This window comes from Mustela putorius, unplaced genomic scaffold (genome assembly GCF_011764305.1).
Source record: "Mustela putorius furo isolate JIRA1106 unplaced genomic scaffold, ASM1176430v1.1 tig00003962_pilon_pilon_pilon, whole genome shotgun sequence".
Classification (NCBI taxonomy): Eukaryota; Metazoa; Chordata; class Mammalia; order Carnivora; family Mustelidae; genus Mustela; species Mustela putorius.
In genome coordinates, this window is record NW_025422106.1 from 22,442,794 (window position 1) to 22,458,615 (window position 15,822).

The window sequence follows — 15,822 nt, forward strand, 5'->3', positions numbered from 1 at the left end:
GAGCCCTGCATTGGGCTCTGTGCTCAGGACAGAGTGCTTGTCCGTCGCCCTCTGCTCCTCCACCCACTTGCTCTCTCTCTCTCTCAAGTTAATAAATAAAATCTTTAAATAAAAAGAGTTATACAGGTGGCAAACAAGGAAAGATGTGGAGTGCCTGGATGGCTCAGTGAGTTAAGCCTCTGCCTTCTGCTCAGGTTGTGATCCAGGGTCCTGAATGAAGCCCTGTATTGCATCGGACTCCCTGCCCAGCAGAGAGTCTGCTTCTCCCTTTGACCCTCTCCCTGCGTTCTCTCTCTCAAATAAATCAATGAAGTTAAAAAAAAAATAAAGAAAAGATGCTCCATATTGCATGTCATTAGGGAAATACAAATTAAAGCAACAAGTTACGGGCTCCTGGGTGTCTCAGTTGGTTAAGCGATGGCCTTTGGCTGCATCTCCCTCTGACACTGCCCCCTCTTGTGCTCTCTCTCTCATTCTCTCTCTCAAATAAATAAATAAATAAATAAATAAATAAGCAACAAGTTACTACTTCCTACCTACCAGAATGGTCAAAATCGAGAATGGCCAAAATCCAGAACAGTGGCTGATGAAAATGTCAAGCAACAGGAACTCTCTTTTATTGGTGATAGGGGAATGCAAAATGGTGCATCCACTTTGGAAAACAGTTTGGTGGTTTTTTAAAAAACCGAACATACTCTTACTATATGCTAACAGCTATGCTCCTTGGTATTTACCCAAAGGAGTTGAAAACGTATGTCCATGGGGCGCCTGGGTGGCTCAGTGGTTTGGGCTGCTGCCTTTGGCTCGGGTCGTGGTCTCAGGGTCCTGGGATCGAGCCCCACATCGGGCTCCCTGCTCCGCGGGAAGCCTGCTTCCCTCTCTCTCTCTCTCTCTCTGCCTTCCTCTCTGCCTACTTGTGATCTCTGTCTGTCAAATAAATAAATAAAATCTTAAAAAAAAAAAAAAGTATGTCCACACAAAAATCTGCATACAGATGTTTATAGTGGGTTAATTCATAATTGTCAAAACTTGGAAGCAACCAACACATCCTTCAGTAGGTAAACGGGTAAGATAAACTGTGGTACAGCCAGACAATGGCATATCATTTAGCACTAAAAAGAAAACTATCAAGTCATGGAAAGACATGGAGGAACTTTAAGTACCTATTACTAAATGGAAGAAACCAATCTGAAAAGGCTATGTACTGTGCTATCCCAACTCTGTGACATTTTGGAAATAGCCAAGCCATATGGAAATAATAAAAAGATTAGCGGTTGCCAAAGGTTAGGGAAGGGGAGGGCTTAGTAGGTGGGGCACAGTTGATTTTTAGGGCAATAAAACTATATGATACTGTAAGGGTAGAAACATGGAAGATCTCTGTACCTTCTCAATTTTGCTATGAACCTAAAATTGCCTTAAAAAATAAAATTTAGGGGTGCCTGGGTGGCTCAGTGGGTTAAGCCGCTGCCTTCGGCTCAGGTATGATCTCAGGGTCCTGGGATCGAGTCCCGCATCGGGCTCTCTGCTTAGCAGGGAGCCTGCTTCCTCCTCTCTCTCTCTGCCTGCCTCTCTGCCTACTTGTGATCTCTCTGTGTCAAATAAATAAAATTAAAAAAATAAAAAATAAAAAAATAAAATTTATTTGAAAAATCAAGTGACAGGAATGGTAAGGTAATAAACTTTCTACAGAACGAGTATGAGGGCTTATCTGGGTGTAGAAGTGGTGAAAGTGGTTGCTGTGGATGCTTATTCCCCTTTTTACTTCCCTCTTCCATTGAACACATTTTGAAAGGGTTTATTATGTCTCACCCTCTCTCCCCTCCCCTGATTTGTGCAGTTGCATCACCCTAGATTTTGCCTTTTTTTTTTCTTTTGTTACGTTCTTGATAAAGGGAAGTACAGTTAGAATAGTAGGCACTTAATAATGCTTAGGCATGAACATCCTTCACAACTTTAAGATCATGTATACCTTTCATGCTCATGCTGTCAAAAGTCTTAACCTCTCTCTGTCTATCCTACTTCTTAAATTTGTAAAATGGGTGAAATAATACCTATCTTATACACTTGTAAAGATTAAATGTTAATATTCTTAAAGCTCGTAGGACAGGTCTGGCATATGGTAAAGACCCAAACGTAGAGCTGTTATCATTATACTGTTAGTAACTGGTGTGTTTGTACTCTTCTTAACTGTTCATCCTGTCAGTCAAATACATTTCCTTTATGTATATTCCTTTTCAGCATATATTCCTTTAACCTTCCTTCTTAGTCTCCTCTGTAATCCAAGAGCCTTCCCCAATTTCAAACCATGTTTTCACAAAAGAAAATTTATAGATGCAGAGATGGCTGATTTAATTTGTTTGGTCTTTCTGAGAATAAACATATTTTCCCTTATGTTACAGGTGGTATGCAAGATTACAATTATGTGTGGGCCAACTGTTTTGAGATCACATTAGAACTATCTTGTTGCAAGTACCCACCTGCTTCTCAGCTTCGACAAGAATGGGAGAACAATCGTGAGTCTTTGATCACATTGATTGAAAAGGTAAAAGTAGCTGACTGGAAGGTTGGGGAATAGAAATAGCAGATGATATAAGGAAGAAATTCAGTTGCACTGGAGTAACAATCTTTAACAGTTCTTTTCCTCTGGAGGGCTTTCTCTGATTGTCTTAGAACACTTTATAGACTGAAATAATCAACCAAATTTGTACTGTCAGGTTCTTACAATGTCATGTGATCATATTTGCTAGAGAGCCTTTACCACCATATGAGCCATGGACATCAGTTTAATTTAAATATCAGGCAGGGTAATATACTATTGAATATACCAGAAATTATTACTTAATGAAAAATTATTACTTGTTGAGAAAATTAAAAGTCTTGTTTGGAGGAGAGGGAATTTCGAAAGCATATTACTAGTCTACATGTCAGATATGTGTTAAGTGTAAGCGACAATATTTTTTGTCTATATTTTATTTTCACTTGAAGGCATTGAAAAATATTTCAGCAAAATAGAAATGCGACCTTATTTAATTTTTTTAGAAATTCTAGCATCAATGCAGAGAGAGGTGATGTTCTCTTGCCTTCCAAATTGTCTTTGAGCCGTCTACTTCGATTCCTGTTTTTTTAGGTTCACATTGGAGTTAAAGGATTTGTTAAAGATTCAGTAACGGGATCTGGTTTAGAGAATGCAACCATCTCAGTAGCTGGTATTAATCATAATATCACAACAGGCAGATTTGGTGATTTCCACAGATTACTTGTCCCTGGAACTTACAACATTACAGCTGTTTCAACTGGGTAAGAATTTAGAATCTGAAAATACCAAGCCTCTGTTTATAGCTAAGAGAGAAATACAGTCTAGGAAACATTATTGACTGTACCTGGCTTTTATTTTTTCCTTGTTTTCTGATTTTTTCCCTTTTACAGCGAAAAAATAGTATTGTGGAGTCTTGGGACATAGTCTATCAGTATAATTGGATGTGAAGCATAATTGTAAAATTTTGAGGAACCACAGTTTTAAAAGCTTAAAAAGATGGTCAGCTGTATAAAATATTGCCTCAAAGCTAACTGAGTACCAAAATAGAAAAAACTCAGAGCTCTGGGAACGACATTTTATTTTTATTTTTATTTTTATTTTTTTAAAGATTTATTTATTTGTCAGAGAGAGAGAGCGAGCGAGAGCGAGCACAGGCAGACACAGTGGAAGGCAGAGTCAGAGGGAGAAGCAGGCTCCCTGCGGAGCAAGGAGCCTGATGTGGGACTCGATCCCAGGACGCTGGGATCATGACCTGAGCCGAAGGCAGAGCTGCTCAACCAACTGAGCCACCCAGGCGTCCCTGGGAAAGACATTTTAAAAAGTTGCCCTAACATCAGCTTTCTAATACGTAAAATAAATGAGTGGTTTCTTACCTCCCCCAGCCACCTTTCAGGAATCCCAGTTTGTTAAGGATTTATTTGAAAATGTTTCATTTAATTTTGAGCTTTTCTATTTGGGAAAGTAGTTGGAATGTCAGTGTGATAAGGCACAGCAAAGGATTGAATGGTTTATCCCTTCCTTGAGTACTGTAGCAATTGCTATGGTGGGTTAGTGACCTCCATCTTTCATATTATTCTTTCCTTTGCGTGTTATTTTTGGTAAGCATTCTAATACGTGGGACTAAGACGGTAAGAGAAGTAGTTCTTTAAAGACTTAATCTGGGATTCTCTGAGATCATGTCATAAAGTCTGGAATTTACCCATTTATCTTTATTTAGTTTGAGTTTTGATAGAACACCGAGTGTAAGAGTATGAAAAGGCTGTTGTGCTTTTATAATGTTAAAGCATTTTGTGTTTAAATTTAACTCCAAGCCACCTACTTTAAAAAAAAAAAATTTTTTTTTCAGGTATATGCCACTGACAATTAATAATATAATAGTGAAAGAAGGACCGGCCACAAAGGTGAATTTTTCCCTTCGGCCAACTGTGGCTTCAGTAATCCCTGACACAACTGAGGTGGTAGTAACTGCTAGCACAGTCGCCCTGCTTAATAATCTTCCTGGAACACAATCCTTCCACCAGCCAATTCAGCCAAAGGACTTTCACCACCACCATTTCCCTGATATGGAAATCTTCTTGAGAAGGTTTGCCAATGAATATCCCAACATCACCCGGCTTTATTCATTAGGAAAATCAGTAGAGTCAAGGGAACTTTATGTAATGGAGATATCTGATAACCCAGGTGTCCATGAACCAGGTAATAAGCATGGTCTTATACATAATTTCAGTAGTGCCTTTCAGAGCTATGTACCATATTTCTGTGTTTCATCTAGAAAAGTCACCTTAAGTATGTGTAACTGGAACAAGGAAAATGTAACCAATCTTTTGCAAGAAAAAAAGAATATCCATTTCATAATCCATATTAGGCACGGTATTTAATGTACTGCATAGATTAGATTTTTTTCTGCTAATGGTATTTTTATTTTCATATTATATGGCATGTGTGTGCATGTGTGTATGCTTTGAACCTGCACAGATATATATTAGTAAAGAACCTGCTTTATAAGATACTTTTTCCTGTTTCTTTTGCCAAAATATATCTTTTCTTAAATTTTCAAGGTCTTACATATGTAGGGGAAAAAATAGAGTCCATGGTAAAATAAAAAGGAAAGAAACTCTTCCTTGTAATTATTTTGTTTTTAGGTGAACCAGAATTTAAGTACATTGGAAACATGCATGGAAATGAAGTGGTCGGACGGGAACTGCTATTGAACCTCATTGAATACCTTTGTAAGAACTTTGGAACAGACCCTGAAGTGACAGATTTAGTCCGCAGCACTAGAATTCACCTTATGCCTTCCATGAATCCTGATGGGTATGAAAAGGCCCAGGAAGGTAAAGAACAGCTATCTATTAATGCTTAACTTTTTTGGTTATCATATAGCATGATTATTTGGGAGTAGAAGAGAATTTGAACTGGTTGTTTCCTTGGAATTTATCATTTTGTTCTTATATAATTGTTCTGGCTTTTGTATTCTTATAAGATAGGCTAGTTCATTCAACAATTATGATACCAGGTTTACATTTAATGGAGTTCTCCACTTCGGTAATGGCTCTTATTTCCTAAAGATAATATAAGATTTTAATAAATTTTTCCATTTTAACAATAATTTTAAATAACTTAATTATTTGATTAATAAGAAATTAACAAATAACTTAATTTTAAAAGTTTAATTGCTTTTAAAAATTACCATTACCCAGTAATCTTGTTAAATTACTGTATTGGGAACACTGTCGCATAGGTGAAAACTCAACACCAAATCTCTTTTGAAGCCAGCGATTCTGTATTGACTCCCAGTTGTACTCCCCCTGCATATTCTAAACCTGCTGAGGTATTGACTTACCATTCCTCTACCTCCTCTGGGCCAGCCCATATCTGCCTCAGGGCAATATAGTCAGAAGAGGGTGGGGGGCAGGTTGCTTAGAGGGGCCACTTTATGCTGAACACTCGGAGTGTGAGAGTCTGTTTTTGCCCACCCGCGGTTACGTCCAGGCAATCATACCAGTGAGTAGAGTAGGTACCACCATTTGAATATGCAGCCACATGGCTCTCACTGACTGAACACTAAGAGAATCATTTTTTATTATTCAGTGTACTTCACTAAGGACCTTCCTTATTGTCAGCCTCACAAATCCCTCCACATTCCTCTTTTGAGACCTTTACTGAGAGATGGAACAACTCACTACCAGTGAACCCCCCAGTAGGTTTTTCTCATTCACTTGCAAATTTTCCTCATTGCTGTGATTATAATAGGATTCCCACTCCTTATTAAAAAAGAGTAAATTTAGATTCAACCCTTTCTTCATCAGGTTAAACTTCCAACTGTGTTCTTGACTGACTACCTTTTTGTGATTACTTTAATGTAAGCATATCAGTTTTCTTTTTTTCATTCGGTCTGTTTCTTTAGGATGTCTAAGTGACGTGTATACCAATACAACAGAACCTCCCTCTGATCAATCGTGTCCCCTCGACATTGTGATCGTGTCGGTGTATGGATTATTGGCAATTGAGCAATACTTTTTTTTGAGCCAGTACTTTAATATAATTTCTCTAGTTGGATATTTTCTTCCCCTTAAAGTATGGACAGAGGGCAGAAAAGAAAGGATAATAGTTTCACCTTTCTGGTGAAAAAGATCTGGAGGAGATACAATTTTTTAATGTGCAATACCGAAAACTGTATTTTTCGGTTTAATCATAGTGTGATTACTCGTAGTGAAGACTGATGTGTTCACATTTACTTTTGGATTAAGATAGCTGAAATATTATGTGTTGGGTTAAAATGTAAGTGAAACATGGCTTAAATTTAAATACTTTATCATACAGGAGATTCAGTAAGTGTAATTGGCAGAAACAACAGCAACAACTTTGACCTGAACCGAAATTTCCCAGACCAGTTCTTTCAGATCACAGATCCTACCCAGCCGGAAACTATCGCTGTAATGAGCTGGATGAAGTCCTATCCATTTGTACTGTCAGCAAACCTGCATGGAGGTAATAGCAACCTGATACTCCAGTAATTAATTCTTGTTGAGAGCATTTGAAAATCCTGGTGGAATGTTATCTGTTTATAGTTTCAGGCTTTCTTAAAATGGGTATCCTATTACCGATTTTACAGCAGAAAATAATAAAGATCTTTTCTCATTGCTTTTTTAAAAAATTTTTTAAATTAACATATAATGTATTATTAACCCCAGGGGTACAGGTCTGTGAATCGCCAGGTTTACACACTTCACAGCACATACCTTCCCCAAAGTCCATAACCCAACCACCTTCTCCCTACACGCCCCGCCCCCGCCGCAACACTCAGTTTGTTTTGTAAGATTAAGAGTCTTATGGTTTGTCTCCCTCCTGATCCCATCTTGTCTCATTGCTTTTTAAGCAAATTTCCTATTTTCCCCCTTTTCTTTCCTACTCTTCCCCTCCCCTATCCTCCCTCCTACATTCTTCTTCCTCTCTCCTTCTTCTCTCTCTCCTTGTCCCCCTCTCTCCCCCACCCTCACTTAGTCATTCAAGTGTTTTATATGTATCCCTCACATGTGTTTTATATTCATTTATATTCATTCCTCTCAGTGGGAATTTGGTAACATACTCTCTGTCATTCAGAGAAATTAAACACTAACAAACTTGAAATTTTTAGTCCTATTCTTCACTAGAATTTAATACTCTTTTATGTAAGTTTAGAAGACATTCCCTTATTTTTGCCTTGCTACGAATTAAACTGTAGCACAATGGCCTCATCCTTCTGTAGTGTTTGGGCGTATACACTTTCATAGAATTCAGCAGGAATTGGTCAGTTGGATAGGATGAGAGGTCAAGATTAAAAATCATCACAATGTTTGACTAGGGCTATATGAGTAAGAGTGAAAGTGTAAATACCAAAGAGAACTGAAAACATATGTCTGCAAGTAAACTTGTACATGAATATTCATAGTAGCATTATTCATAATAACCTGAAAGTATAAATAACCCAAATATCCATTACCTGATGAGTGGCCAAATAAAATATAGTATACTCATACAATTGATTATTATTTGACTGTGAAAAGCAATGCAGTCCTGATGCATTTTACAACATAAATGAACCTTGAAAATAAGCTAAGTGCTAGAAACCAGTCACCAAAAACCATACGTTACATGATTACATTTTATGAAATGTTCAGAGCAGGTAAATGTATAGAGGATAGATAACAGATTCATGGTTGCCTCAGGCTATGGTGAACAATGGTGGGAGGAAATGGGAGTGACTGCTAATGGGTACAGGGTTTTCTTCTGGCATGATGAAATGATCTATAATTAGATAGTAATGATGGTTGTACAACCCTGTGAATGTACTAAACAACATTGAATTATATACTTTAAAGGGATGGATTATATGTTACGTGAATTACGGTTGACCCCCAAACAACATGAGAGTTAAGGGGGCTAGCCCATGTGCAGTTGGAAATGCATGTATAACTTTTGACTTCCCCCAGACTTAACTAGTAACAGCCCACTGTTGGCCAGAAGCCTTACTGATAACAACAACAGTTGATTAACATGTATTCTGTATGTTATGTGTATTATATACTGTATGCTTCGAATAAAGTAAGCTTGAAAACAAATTTATGATACCAAGAAAATCGTTTTTAGAAATACATTAATTCATTTCTACAAAATCATTAAGAAATACACATATAGTATTGTATTGATAAAAGTCTGCATGTAAGTGGATCCATGCAATTCAAGCCCCTGTTATTTAGGGGTCAACTCTTCAATAAAGCTGGATTTTTGTGTTGTTTTGTCTTTGTTTTAAAGAGCAAAGGTATTAGCATCAAGGGTAAGGGAAGTAATTAAGTGTCAACATATGTTGGATTATCTAATAAAGTATCAGAGTTGAAATTTGATGGACTATAGATTAACCTGCCATGTTATTTATTTTTTTTTATTCTTTTTACCTGTGATTTTAGAATGACAGTACACACTTATGATGTTTATAATACTAGCTCCATTCCAATGAACATAATTTAGAGATTGACATATGTGGTATCAAGACCTTGGCATGGTGGGAGATACATCTTCAATCATGTGGACTTGTTTCTTTCCAGGACATATTTTGCTATAAATTTCCCTCTTAGAACCACTTTTGCTGCGTCTCAAAGGTTTTTGAATGAGTGTGTTTTTATTTTTCATTTGTTTCTATGTACTTTTTAATTTTTCTTTTATTTTCTGATTGACCTATCTATTTTTTAGAAACATACTATTTAACCTCCATGTATTTGTGGTCTTTCCAGATTTTTTTCTTGTGGTTAACTTCTAATTTCATAGCATTGTGGTCAGAAAAGATGCATGGTATGACTTCTGTCTTTTTCAGTTTGTTGAGACTTGCTGTGTGGCTCAATATGTGATCTGTTCTGGAGAGTATAACATGTGCAGTTGGAAAGAATGTGTATTCCGCTGTTTTAGGATGAATATATCTGTTAAATCCAGCTGGTCCAGTGTATCATTCAAAGCCATTGTTTCCTTGTTGATTTTCTGTTTAGATGATCTGTACATTGATATAAGTGGAGTGTTAAAGTCCCCAATTACTGTGTTATTATCAATTAGTTCCTTCATGTTTATTATTATTTTATGTATTTGAGTGCCCTCTATTGGGTACATAAATATATATTCTGAGGATTTTACTTATTTATTTGTTAGAGAGAGAGCACAAGCATGGGGAACAGCAGGCAGAGGGAGAAGCAAGCTCCCTGCTGAGCAAGGAGCCCGATGTACAACTTGATCCCAGCACCCTGGGATCATTATCTGAGCCACAGGCAGACACTTAACTGACTGATCCAGGAATCCCTGGGTGCATAAATATTTACCATTGTTACATCTTCTTGTTGGATCATCACCTTTATTACTCTATAGTGTCCTTCTTTGTCTCTTATTACAGTCTTTGTTTTATTTTTTCATTTATTTATTTTTAAAGGATTTTATTTATTTATTTGAGAGAGAAAGAGCAAGAGAGAGCATGAGAAGGGGGAGGGTCAAAGAGAGAAGCAGAGTCCCCGCTGAGCAGGGAGCCCAATGTGGGACATGATTCCGGGATTCCAGGATCATGACCTGAGCTAAAGGCAGTCACTTAACTAACTGAGCCACCCAGCGCCCAGTAGTCTTTGTTTTAAAGTCTATTTTGTCTGATTAAATATCGTTACTCTGGCTTTCTTTTGACATCCATTTGTATGATAGATGTTTGTTTTTCCATTTCCCTCACTTTCAGTCTGCAGCCATCTTTAGGCCTAAAATGAGTCTCTTGTAGACAGCATATAGATGGATCTTGTTTTTTATCCATTCTGTCACTCTCTGTCTTTTGACTGGAGCATTTAGTCTGTTTATATTCAGAGTAATTATTGATAAATATGTATTCATTGCCATTTTATTATTTGTTTTGTGGTTGTTTCTGAAGATTTTTTCTGAATATTTCCTGTCCTCCATGGTTTGTGATATATTCGGATTTCTTTCTCTTTATTCTTTGCAAATTTATGAATTTGTGAACTGTGGTTATCATTAGGTTTGTTTTTTATTTTTCTCTCCTTTTTTACTCAGGGAGTCTCCTTTCATATTTCTTTTAGGGATACTTTACTGGTCACGAACTCTACTTTAGTTTTTGTTCGTTTGGGAAAATCTTTATCTCTTCTTCCATTCCGAATGATAGAGTTGCTGGATAGAGTATTCTTGGTTGTAGGTTTTTCCCATTTAGCACTATTATGCCCCTCCTTTCTGACTTGGGAGGTTCCTGCTGAAAAATCTACTGATAGCGTTATGGGGTTTCCTTTGTATGTAACTGTCTTTTGTCTTGCTGCTTTTAATATTTTATCTTTATCAGTGTATTTTGCCATTTTAATTACAATTTATCTTTTTTTTTAAGATTTTATTTATTAATTTGACAGACAGAGATCACAAGTAGGCAGAGAAGCAGGCAGAGAGGAGGAATCAGGCAGAGAGGAGGAAGCAGGCTCCCCGCCGAGCAGAGAGCCCGATGCAGGGCTTAATCCCAGAACCTTGGAATCATGACCCGAGCCGAAGGCAGAGGCCTCAACCCACTGAGCCACCCAGGTGTCCCTTAATTACAATATATCTTGGTGTGGATCTGCTTTTGTTGATTTTGTTGGGGGATCTCTGTGCTTCCTGGATCTGGATATCTGTTTCCTTCCCCAGAGTAGGGCAGTTTTTAGCTGTTATTTCTTCAAATAAATTCTCTGCCCCCCTTTCTCAATTTCTTTCTCTAGGACTCCTATAATACAAATCTTTTTTTTCTTAACAGAGAGAGAGACAGTGGGAGAGGAACACAAGCAAGGGGAGTGGGAGAAGGAGAAGTAGGCTTCCCGCTGAGCCAGGAGCCTGATGCAGGACTCGATTCCAGACCCTGGGATCATGACCTGAGCCAAAGGCAGACACTTAACAACTGAGCCACCCAGGCGCCCTATAATACAAATCTTTTTGTGTCTGATGGAGTCACTGAGTTCCCTGGACTTGTTTTGCATAATTTTTTTTCTCTCCTTTGTTCAACCTTATTACTTTCCATTACTCTGTCTTCTAGGTCTGTTCATTCCATCAAATATTTAATTTATTGACCCCTTTAACTCTGCTATTATTCCTTATCTCTGTGTTAATGGTCCCACTGATGTCCTCTGCTCTTTTCTCAAGTCCAGTGAGTATCTTTATAATCATTGCTTTAAATTCTTTATCAGCCATGTTATTTATATCTGCTTTGTTTAGATTTCCAGCTCTAGCCTTGTCTATTCTTTCATTTGGGATACATATCTCTGTCTTTTCATTTTGTCTAAGTCTCTGTGCCTGTTTCTGTGCATTAGGAAAGTTAGCTACATTTCCTATCTTGAGGATAAGGGCCTTATAAAAAGGTCTAGTATTGTTCTGCTCTGTGTGTCATCCCTTCTTCCCCTAGAAGCCTGGTGTGTCTAGGAGTTATCTTCAATGTGTGCTATGTGTGCTCTGCTGTTTTGTCCTGGTTGCTTTATCCTTCAGGCCAGTTGCCTGCAGAGGCTCTCTTTGCCTGTTGTGGGCAGTATTTGGTCCCTGTCTTGAATGAGGTGAGTTTTAACTAGATATGCTCTGGTTTGCTTGTGAGATGAGACCTGTTGCCACCACCACTGGGACTGGGGCCCTACAGAACTCCCAGTTCAGGAGACACATTGTGGGCAAGGGCTTAGGCCAGTCTTCTGGGGTGAGGGTCCATGGGGTTGGAACTCAAGCAAGTGAGACTGGGAAGGGTGGCTCTTCCAGAGCACGGATGTGGGAAGGTGGAGGAATGGGGGGATAGAGCTTGGTGTAAGAAAGTTAGGTAGTGAGTGTCAATGCTGCACTGGTTCCCACAGGTGGCCCTGTGCTTATGCTGAGGAATGGGGGAGGGAGATCGCTCTGGCCAGTTTCTTTGTTCCTGGAGATGTCTCTCGGTAAATGCTGCCTCTCTGGGACACAGTCTGAGATGAGGAAGTAACCTCCCCTCCTTGTGCCCCAGGTGCTCCTCAGATCGCTGCTTCCATGCTGCATGTCCACACACAATTTCCCCTGCCTTCTCTTAAAGAGCAGCCCCAATGTCCTTTAAGTTCTCCCAGAGCCAAGCATGCTGACATTTAAAACTCCAGGCTTTAAGCCCCACTGGTTGCAAGGACTCGTGGAATTCGGGCCTTTTTGCTTTCCAAACCAATTGCTACGGGGGTTTGTTTTCCCCTGTACATCCCTCTGTCTCTCGACTTTCTCTGCAACTATGGTTCTCTCTCCACTGCAGCGGCCATGATCCATTTCTCTCCTAAACCATGTCTCCACATTTCCTACCTTCTTCTGTGTGGCCTCTTCTCTATGTTTAGTTGTGGAATTTGTTGTGCCAGACTTCAGATTGATTTCTGGGGTATTTAGGATGTTGATAGTTTTCTAGCTGTATTCATGGGATGCAGTGAGCCTGTGGTTCTCCTATTCTACCACCATCTACCCCTCCCTCTCAATGATTTATTTTGTTTTCTTATCATGAAATCTTTAAGTGAGTTTTGAAATCTTAGCAAAGAAATTTAAAAGAGGATTTCTTTGGTGTCAAAAATTTAGAAGGATTTTGTCTTGTTTTGTTTTTTAAAGATTTTATTTATTTATGAGAAAGAGAGAGTGCACACAAGCAGGGGGAGTGGCAGGCAGAGGGAGAGGGAGAAGCAAGTTCCCGCTGAGTGGAGAGCCCAACATGGGACTCGATCCTAGGACCTGGGATCATGACCTGAGCCCAAGGCAGATGTATAACCAACTGAGCCACCCAAGTGCCCCAGGATTTTGAAAGAATATAGAGAATAGTAAAATTCCTCTTTGTAAATTTTGATACAATTTTTGTATTGAAGTAAAATTCATACAAAAAAAATTAATCATGTTAAAGTGAATAATTCAGTGAGATTTTGTGTATTCACAATGTTGTGCAACCACCATCTCTATTTAGCTCTAAAACATTTTTCCTCCCTAAAAGGAAATTTCTTACCTACTAAGCAATTCCTTCCTATTTTCCCCTCCCCTCAAGCCCTGCTAACAACCAGTCAGTATTCTGTCTCTGTGGACTTGCCTGTTTTGAATATTTCATAGAAATTGTGTCATGCAATATATGATCTTTTATGTCTACTTTCGCTTAACATAATGTTTTCAAGTTCATTTAGATTGTAGCATTTATTAGTAGTACTTCATTCCTTTTTATGGGCAAATAATATTTCATTGTATGTATATTTCATTGTACATATGTATATTTATTTATCCATTTTTCCACTGAAGGACATTTGGGTTGTTTCCACTTGCTCACTATTATGAATAATATTGCTGTGAACAATAGTATAAAATATCTGAGTCCCTGCTTTCAATGCTTTTGAGTAATTCCATGCTTAGCGCTTTTTAAAAAAAAGTTTAATTCCAGTGTGGTTAACATATAGTGTTATATTAATTTCAGATGTATGATATAGTGATTCAACAACTTTCTACATTACTTAGTGCTCGTCATGATAAGTGTACTCTTAATCCCCTTCACCTATTTCCCCCAACCCCCTACCAGGCTTCTCTCTGGTAATCCTCAGTTTGTCCTCTATAGTTAAGAGTCTGTTTTTTGTCTGTCTCTTTTTCTGTGTTCATTTGTTTTGTTTCTTCAGTTCCACATATGAGTGAAATCATACGGTATTTGTCTTTTTCTGACTTATTTCATTCAGCCATGTTTTAGCTTTTTGATGGAAAAGCCATCATATGATGATTGCCTCTTTATCTTTTTAAGGAACTACCAAACTGATTTCCACAGTTGCCATACCACTCTACATTCCTGGCAATGTATGAGGGTTCCAGTTTTTCTATATCCTCATCAACGCTTATTATTTTCTGTTTTTTATATTATAGCCATTTTAGTGGTTAAAGAGTGGTATATCATTGTAGTTTTCACTTGCATTTCTCTGATGACTAATAATGAGCATCTTTTCTTGTCTTGGCCATTTGTGTATCTACTTTGGAGAAATATCTGCTCAAGTCTTTTGCCAATGTGAAATTTTTAGTCTTTTCGTTGAGATGTAAGAATTCTTTATATAGTCTAGATTCTAGACCCTTATCCAATTGCTGATTTTGAAATATTTTCTCCTGTTCTCTGTTCTATAGATTATATTTTAACTTTTTAAAAATTTTAGCTTTCTTAATGATGTCCTTGACACAAAAAAGTTTTTAATTTTGATGAAATCAAATTTATTTTTTCCTTTATTGTTCCTGCTTTTTAGGTTGATACTAATTATTTTTTAAAAATAGACTGTTTAACAGAAATAAGTCTCTTATGACCTTTTTTTTCTTTCCTTAGAAAATTGGCTGTTGGAAAAACAGTACTGACTAGAAGTTGATGTTGACTTTTTTCTGTTTGAATTTTTAGATATGGGTCATAATTCTGGGGTGAAATTAAATTTTTTTGACACATTAAATTTGTCTAGGAAGAGGTATTGAAGTATACTTGTTTTTGTTAGAACTATTTTGGGGAATAGAATAAGCATACTTCTTCATACTTCTTAAAGAATTTTTTTTTTTTTCTGTGTCAGTGGTATTTGTTACCACAAGATTACTTCCATCTGAATTCAAATTGAGTATGTTCTTTCAATTCCATTCCCATGAAGTGGCATGATAAAAAGGGCAAATATCTATCTATGCTTAGCAGTGGTAGGCTATATGGACAGATGAACAAATGAAAACCATGTGACAAATAGAAAAATAAGGGATTTCATCTTGGGGTGGGAGAGTAGGCATGTGTAGCTCAGGGCTCTTACTTGAGAAATACCCTAACTTCTTTATGCCCTATGAGGAGCATGAAGGGACATATGCTTTAAAGCATCAGTTTCTTTACCTTAGGTCATGAAAAATCATACAATGCCACTCCAGTTAACTAATTTCTAAAGTGAGTATAAGGGAAATTTTAGCATTTTTTACTGAGTGTAGGGCTGGCTCTGCTATTCATACATGTCATTTCACCCCTCTATTTTAGACTCCACATCTGCAAAATGAAGAGGCTGGATTAGTTGACCTTCAAGGATCCTTTCTTATTTTAAAATTCCATGACATTATAAATGACTGAACTTTATTAGAAGAGTATCACATTTTGCTCATTTTTTCTGATCCAATATATTGTAAAACTGTTTAAATTAAGCCTGTATACTTCTGGTTTTGGCTCTGACATAAATTATACCTAGAAGTTCAGGTACATTCCTAAGACCTTTCTAGTTAAGGCAACCTTTAAGTGTCATGCATAGCTATTTAATATTTCACTT

General features: G+C 37.6%; 1 protein-coding gene across 1 annotated transcript in view; it reads left to right on the forward strand.

Moving 5' to 3' along the window:
* CPD (carboxypeptidase D) overlaps window positions 1–15,822 on the forward strand; it is a 77,044-nt gene that overhangs the window by 30,230 nt on the left and 30,992 nt on the right. The window contains exons 3-7 of the mRNA XM_004746918.3: window positions 2,400–2,542; window positions 3,128–3,297; window positions 4,383–4,732; window positions 5,179–5,370; window positions 6,860–7,027. Coding sequence (XP_004746975.3) covers window positions 2,400–2,542; window positions 3,128–3,297; window positions 4,383–4,732; window positions 5,179–5,370; window positions 6,860–7,027 — 1,023 coding nt within the window. The remainder of the gene's footprint in view (window positions 1–2,399; window positions 2,543–3,127; window positions 3,298–4,382; window positions 4,733–5,178; window positions 5,371–6,859; window positions 7,028–15,822) is intronic.